A 7,786-nucleotide genomic window follows, 5' to 3' on the forward strand; every position below is an offset into this window, starting at 1 on the left:
CTTTTATTTGATAACATTTTAAAAAATAAGGGCAAGTTCTGAATAAAAGATACCATGTATTTTCTTGAAATTGTTTTAAAATTACGCAGTATATTTCACCAGCGCTGAAGATAAATAACCAGTGGCTTTGTTAGATATGAGCTTGCATAATACTGCATTAACAGAGTTATCTCAGGCAAAAGACATTTGTTTTCCAGTGGCTATAAGAATGAGAGAACAAGTCAGGCATTCTAGAAAGATGCAGTATTTATTTATCGTAGATGGTGTAAAACTCTCTTATACATCTGTATAGCTAGATGATTTGGCTGATAAATATATCCTGGAAAAAAAAAAATGTAGCAGCTGTTGAATTCCTTAGCAATCTAAATAATTTATTTAAAATGGAATACTCAAAATACACCGGATTCCCCAAATTCTGTCTATCCAATCAGGCTATTCAGAACCTAGATACATTACGTGCAAAAGTTTTTACAACTGCTCTTAGCAAGGAAGCGTCAGCTCTCTTCTTTCTTGATTGATAGGATAATATTATAAAAATACAGATAATAAAATGATATATATTCAACAATTCTGTTTACAGGATTAGTTAACTAACAGCCTTAGGTATGCACTAGTGAATTACTTGTTTGATTAGCACATGAGAGATAACTTGAGGGTATGCTGTATCTGAAATTACTTTCATAAATGTGCATACAAGTTTTAATATCAAAATAATCACACTCTAATAGCTTGTTTTCTCACTACTGTAGTCTTTGCATGGAAATCATTCTACCTGACTCACAAGGTGCATTTGCGATATGCAATGCTACAAAAACAAAATGTCAGAATGAGTCTTTTTTTAATGTTTTACAATATGTCCATCTAAGAGAGAAATTAAATGCGAATACTACATAAATAGTTTCATTTAAGGGTTATTTGTTTGTTTGTTTGTTTGTTTAGATTTGGAACCTCTTTTTCATTTGTAAGAGACAATTATGAAATAGTTTTTTAATAAACCTGTGGAAATGGTTTTACCCCTTGAAAGGCAATTTGTTTAATCGAATTGAAAGGATTTAAATGAGTCATTGTGAAATGCTGTATGAATGTTTTGGAGACTTCAGTGACAATCTTTCAATGAAACATAAAGTCAGGTCTTACAAGGAATATCTCAAATGAGTGCATCACAAAAATTGTTTATAGAGAACATGTACATCATATTTTTAAAAGTAATATATAATAAGTTTATCTCTTGTGTGGTAAAATGCCCACTGCTGCTCTTAGGGATGGGAGCTAAAAAAGACAAATGCTATGCTAAGTTCAGGACCCTGTAGTAGTTTACTGGTAAATTGCCATTATTACATACAGGGTCTCTTCTATGACTGTCAGTTAAATTACACACACTGTATTTCTTTCAATCAGGTGCAGACATGGCAAATCACTTCCTTTCTTAAGTAATAAGAAGGGAAGTGAAAACACTTCAAATACAGGTTTCAAAATAACTTTTTTTTTTTTTTTGTAGGATATTAATATTTTGAGATTTATTTATTTATATGCAAAAATTGAAAAAGAAATGGAGAAAATACTGAGATTATTTGCAGAGGAAATGCTGTACTAGGGAAAAGTATGTCTGACTTTGTCATGTGTCTGCCTCCGTCAAATGGGCTGCAATGTGGCTATAAATGCCATAAATATGTCCTGGAGCAGTAGCTTTAAGGACTGAGGCTACAAAGGACGCAGTTTGGGGCAGGCAATCAGGTGAACTTCCTTTAAAAGCCTGTCCAGTGACCACATTTTGAAAGCCATATTAGAAATGGGTCTCCTGGGAAATCCCGCCTGCTTTTCAGAGGAATCTTGTAAAAACTCAGCCCATAAATGGAAAAGAGTTTGACATATACTAATGGATTTTATTATTCTTTCTTTCTTTTCTTTTTCAACAACTTATGTTTGAAATTCAAAGTGACAACTCCTTTTTGACTTTCTTCTGGTGCTTTTTGATACTACTGGCATCATTCTGCTACTGGAATCTTTGCTAGAACTATGGACTGTAGCATTATAGTGGCCCATCAAACCCTACAACTGAGTTGGATCAGTTGAAATGGAGTGTACAGCTAAAGCAGTCCCATCTGGGTTATGAAACAAAACCTAGATTCCACAGCCTTTCTTTTAATATTCTGGGGCTGAGTTTTATTTTGTGATTGAAAATTGACTTTGGGCTTGTAACACTTCTGCAAAACAAGAATTGGTATTTTATTTCCTCACAAATTAGAAAATAAAAAAATATGTTTTTATCTTAAATCTATTATGGTATTATCTGAAAGTTTATTATGGGAATAAGTAACATTGTTAGACTTCCCAGTATACCAGTAGCCTTTTAAAGATGTGAATTTAGTAATATTGTGGTATGATTCAATTCATTGGCTTAAGTGGGAAATAAAAATTACCAGTAATTTTGGTAGATTATGAATTAGATCCACAAAACTTGAGAAAAGATGGATTAATTTGGAACTATAATATATTTTGTGTCTTTTCAGTGGATGGAGGCTGGTCTTGTTGGTCGTCTTGGTCAAAGTGCTCAGCAACTTGTGGTGGAGGGCATTACATGAGAACCCGCTCCTGCACAAATCCAGCGCCGGCATACGGAGGAGATATCTGCCTTGGACTGCACACTGAAGAAGCCCTCTGCAACACACAGCAGTGTCCAGGTACAGCAAATCAGCCCATATAGCTTTGTTCTTTGTGTTCCACAGAGTAAGGCATTTTCAGTTGGGCAACGTAACGCTCCTTGATCTATTATTTAGGAGCACATCGTTTTTTTCCTTTAAGTGCACAATCAGCTCTTACATGCTACAGTAAATCAAATAACAGTAGAATATGACCTACAGGAGACCACCTCCTCCCATCTCTGTTTGAAAATTATACTAGAATTACCATTTCAGTTACTGGGTTCTGGTTCTGGATAAACTAAAAGTGTGTAATATTTGAAGTGGCTCATGCAAAATGTTGGGAGACTTCTAAAAAGAACACCAAAAAAAAAAAAAAGCTTTTGTTTTAACAATAAATGTTCACAGCAATCGAATTGCTGAGGTTGCATATTCAAGAGCATGCATATCACAAGGTCCTTCAAGTAGCTAAGACCTTATATCAACCTTTGTTTAAGCCCTGTTTTCATATAAAAGAAAGCAAGCCTTAATGTGCTTTGTAAAATGCATACTTCAACTTTGAATGTTAAGGATCAGAGACTGTCTTTTTAAATAACTGCAAACTATTTACTAAAGGAAATGTCTCAGCACTCTTGATAGTTGTATGGCATTATGGATCATGATTTTTTCTGTAAATTTGACTCATTTTTTGAACCGTATTAAAGGAACCTGAATTTTTAATGAAATTTATGTCAGAAATAGAGAGTAAAAATACATACACATTCACACACAAAGCAGATAAAATCATGAGTGAAAAGGCAGTGGGGGAGATTGTTTTCAGTTATTGCTGATTAATGGATTATAGGCAACAGTCAAAGGAAATAGCTTTAAGCAGCTCCAAATGCCGGCATTTGCTTCACCGACAATTCCTAGATTTCATGGCAAAAAAATTCTGCTCTGATGATGAAGTTGCGCATGCGAAGGCACAAGCCCCATTAAAGGGTCCTATATCCTATTACTTGTGTTGAACAACGTTTTTAGTTAATTTTGTTTTCAAGGCACTACATGTCCTGGAGCAGAATAGAAGTACATACTTTGTCAAAATTAAGGAAGATGCTACATTCTGTTGGGTTTTAAAAAATAGACAAAAATTAGTTGAAGATTTGATTTTTCAAGACAAATGGCATATATTTGTCTATAAAATTTACATAGCTGCCTTTAAAAGGTCAGATCTAGTGTGTTCATTGTACTAGTATTGTAGCTCTTTCTCTTGCATTTATTTTCTAGTGACATTTTTCTAGAAATTACAGTTTTTAAGCATTTTAAATAATATCTTCAACTTGTTTTGACCTTCTGGTTACCTGAATTTTGGAGTAGAAGGTGGGTGGAAAAGGAGGTTGGTGTCATTTTAGTGAAAAAAGTGAAAATCTTTATAAAGCAATAAAATTTCAGAGTGCAAATCTTTTATCTCACACTTTTGTGATGTTTTATTAATATTTCAGTCTCATTGAAAATTTGCCATAGATTTTAGAAACAACCAACTGTGAGAATAGACCTTGCCTCATGTGAACACTGTAGATTTCACGACTTTTTTACTGTTCCTATTGCATATTGGTATGGTACAAAAATGACTCCAGTGCTATTCATGTCAAGTTTGGGCAGACTTTTGCATCTCTGCACAGCCATTTTGTTGTGGCGAGGATCAAATGGCTAGTGATTGCTGCTAGTGCAGGTCTGGAAGGTGGTGACATTTGCTGCTTGAGTGACGTGCTCAATATAGTGATACTTGGAATCTATGAACCAGCACAGAAATGCATGTAAAAAAATGGAAATTATTTCAAATGTTTCATAAGTTATGAAAAGAGCAAAGGTTTATTGGCGTTTGAAATAACATTTTTTTGGCAAACGAAAATGAACAGAAAACTAAAATATCCAGAATCCTGATATCAGGGACTTTTTAAGGATGTAAAGAGTTAATTGCAAATCCAACTGAAAGTATACAACTGTGCACTTTAAAAAAGTAACTGTCTTGCAAAATACACTGTTTTGTCATCCTTCCTTTTAAAAGTTGTATCATCATGTTTGTTTTTTTCTTTTAATTTATCTAAATGCAATCACATAAATATGAATGGAAGTGCTGTGCTATTGATCCATAGAGGTTTATAGGCTGCTTATTTGTAAGCGTAATCAGTAGCAAGAGTGTCCATAATGTAATGGATAAAGCAGTATTTTATATGTAAAGTATTTACGGCTGCTGTAAGAAGGGAAAATATATTCTGTCCTCGAAGTGCTAACTCACACATGCAAATAATGGATAAAATAATTGAGCACTTAGAAATGCTGGTGTAGTTCTGCATGGAAGAAACTTATGATTTTACAGACTGGTGGCCTGGTCATTCCGAGGTACCTTCTTCACCCAGGGATCTTTTAATAACAGCCTGGACTTAACCTGGTCTCAAAGGCCAGCCAAGACTCTGCAGGGAAAAGACATGACAACTGAGTAAACATTGCCATGTTAGAGGTGAAAAGGAGTTCCAGATTAAACACCTCTCCTGTCTACCCTCGTGACTCTTGCAGAGAATTCAGGAGCAAGTGGAGAGGAGACTGTTTGATTTGCAAGAGAAACTTGAATACTTTGAAGATAAAGAAATCAAAGGGATGAGGCAGAATAACTGAGTCTATAGCAACACATGTAAAAGCTATGGCTTCAGCATCTCCACGATCACACGTACAGTAGCGCATTTGAAATGGCACATCTACCAGTCACGTATACCTTAACTCCATGATTCTCTGAGCTCCCAGCAGTGGCAGTCGTCAAAATACAGGCTTGATACCAGGATCCACAATTACAAGCATGTCCATCTCTCTCACACTTGTACTAGTGTGCCTCCTCTCCTCTTCTGCAATTTTGTACACCAGATGCAGCTGATCCACATGGTGCTGAACCGACTGACTACCTGTGCTCTAGTTCCAGCATTGTACCATGGGACTTCAAGATGTAAGGGATGTGCCCTGTATTGCATATGTGGAAAGGTCCCAAAGCACCTTTTACAGGACCCGCTGCTCAAAATGTCTCCACAGAAGACTTGTGCCTAAAGGGCATGCTGGAAAGGCAGCTTTACTCAATTGCCATGATGTAGCCCAGCATGATCCATACCCTGAGGTTCCTGTGTTGCCACAGGATGCAGCAAGGAACCTTGTCAGCCAAGAGTGCATTGGACGAAAAGATGAGGCTACAGAGTGAAACAGCAACAAGCTGCATTTAGGACTCCTGTGAACATTTTGGCAGCTGCTGATTATATCTCAATTAGTTTGGGACTGGACAAATGTAATGGCTCTGGTTTAAGTGTGTTGTTGTTTAGGAATTGAATGTCTAATGCTGTCATGGAAAGCATCTATTGCTTCATATTTTTCAAAACTGCATTCTCAGTAATTCCTATTGGAATCTGCCAGTTTCAGATGACTGAGAGTTTTCATCTACTTTATGGCCAAGGGGAAAGTAATGACTAAATACAAATCATTTCATGCAATGTACTGAAAGGGGCCCAAACCATGCAAGGCTTTCCTGGCTTTCCACCTGATTCACAAGAACTGTACAAAAGCTTCATGAACTTCCCAAATTATTTACAAATTCCAATGTTTTTCAAACATCAAAGTTCAGCTAATATATGTTGCTATTATTATTATAAGTCAAATTAAATTAGTAAATTTGCTTGGTACTGACATAAAATCAATTAAAATTTTGAAGTAGAAACAAACTTGCTTTGGGATACTAAGACTGTTTGCTACTAATCTGTGTCAAAACCGTAAAATGTATCTTAGCGGGAAAGCTGATGGAAGAAAGAAAAAAGTTCAACTGAGATATGTCTTCTACTATACATGCTAAACTCAGAAGACTCCCATGAATGCAAGACTTGTGTTGAGCTTGAATTGTAAGAAAGCTGAACTCAGTAAACTCACAGCATCTCAAGCATAATGAGATCAGATCACTTAATTTAAGATATGTAATCTGAGATCACACAGTTATGAAATAGAAATGTCTTAATCAAAACTGCACAGACAGAGGAAGAAATCTGAAGAAATACTTGAAGCTGATAATGAACCCAATGGGGAAGAGAAGGAAACAAAACAAGGTGCATATACTTTATACTCTTTTATCTACCTCTATCAGGTACAGAAATGGACCTGAAATTAAATAATAATAACAAAATGTCAAGAAAATGCTGTCCTTTGGCTGTTAGGTAAATATCCTCCTTCAGATCTGGAATACATATCTCTATACCTGTCATTGCTATTTGTCAGGTACATAAACAAAATACAGTGTTGTTGTCCACCCTGAAGACTTAGCCTGAAATTAGTTCCATAACAATCACGCTTTCTGTCACCACTGTAGGGTCACAGAGAATCCCTCAGGCTTCTTCCTTCCATGTACAAAGGCTGTGGCAGAAGCCAAAACTTTGATGCTTGGGTGACAAATTTACCATTGAACTCTACATTTTGGAGACCTTTGCCAGCTTGTCCAAACTGGCTTTTTTTTATTGTAATGAATGGGCTGTCTGTCCTCTGATAGTGTGTACTAGCTGGAGACAAGGCTTTCTGTCATAATTTAGGAAGATGAGAAATTTCTCTCTTGCTCAGTGTACTAGAAACACTTAATTGCAGTGTGTGTATATCTCTCTGCCCACTACAGACAGCTGGTCGGAGTGGTCTGAGTGGTCCGAGTGTGACTCATCTGGTGTCCAGCTCCGCGTTCGTCAGTGCATTATTTTGTTTCCTGTGGGCAGCCAGTGCACGGGTAACACCACGGAGAGCCGAGCCTGTACTTTTGACTCCAACTTCATACCAGGTGAGTGAGATCAATCTTCCCCTGGAAGGATCAGTGAAATCTCTCAACATTTCAGGAACAGGCATTATACTGTCCCACATGGATCTGTGCAGAACCAAGACTTGGGACAGAATTTGCCTTTTTTTTCACCCAAAGAGCACTGGTCTACAAAGTAGAGCTGGTGCTGCTGGACCTGGTGTCATGAAAATCTGTCTCAGGCTCTGTTGTGGAACTGTCCTTGCTGTCACCACCTGGGACTGTAGTTATTCAGTCTCAGAGCATTATGTAGGTCACAGAATCACAGAATCACAGAATCACAGAATTTCTAGGTTGGAAGAGACCT

At 36.7% G+C, this 7,786-nt stretch overlaps 1 protein-coding gene across 5 annotated transcripts in view; it reads left to right on the top strand.

Moving 5' to 3' along the window:
- SEMA5A (semaphorin 5A) overlaps positions 1-7,786 on the top strand; it is a 334,501-nt gene that overhangs the window by 314,017 nt on the left and 12,698 nt on the right. For all 5 annotated transcript variants that reach the window (XM_035319102.1, XM_035319099.1, XM_035319100.1 and 2 more), the window contains exons 19-20: positions 2,511-2,681; positions 7,309-7,464. In XM_035319102.1, coding sequence (XP_035174993.1) covers positions 2,511-2,681; positions 7,309-7,464 — 327 coding nt within the window. The remainder of the gene's footprint in view (positions 1-2,510; positions 2,682-7,308; positions 7,465-7,786) is intronic.

The sequence above is a fragment of the Oxyura jamaicensis genome, chromosome 2, assembly GCF_011077185.1.
Source record: "Oxyura jamaicensis isolate SHBP4307 breed ruddy duck chromosome 2, BPBGC_Ojam_1.0, whole genome shotgun sequence".
Lineage (NCBI taxonomy): Eukaryota > Metazoa > Chordata > Aves > Anseriformes > Anatidae > Oxyura > Oxyura jamaicensis.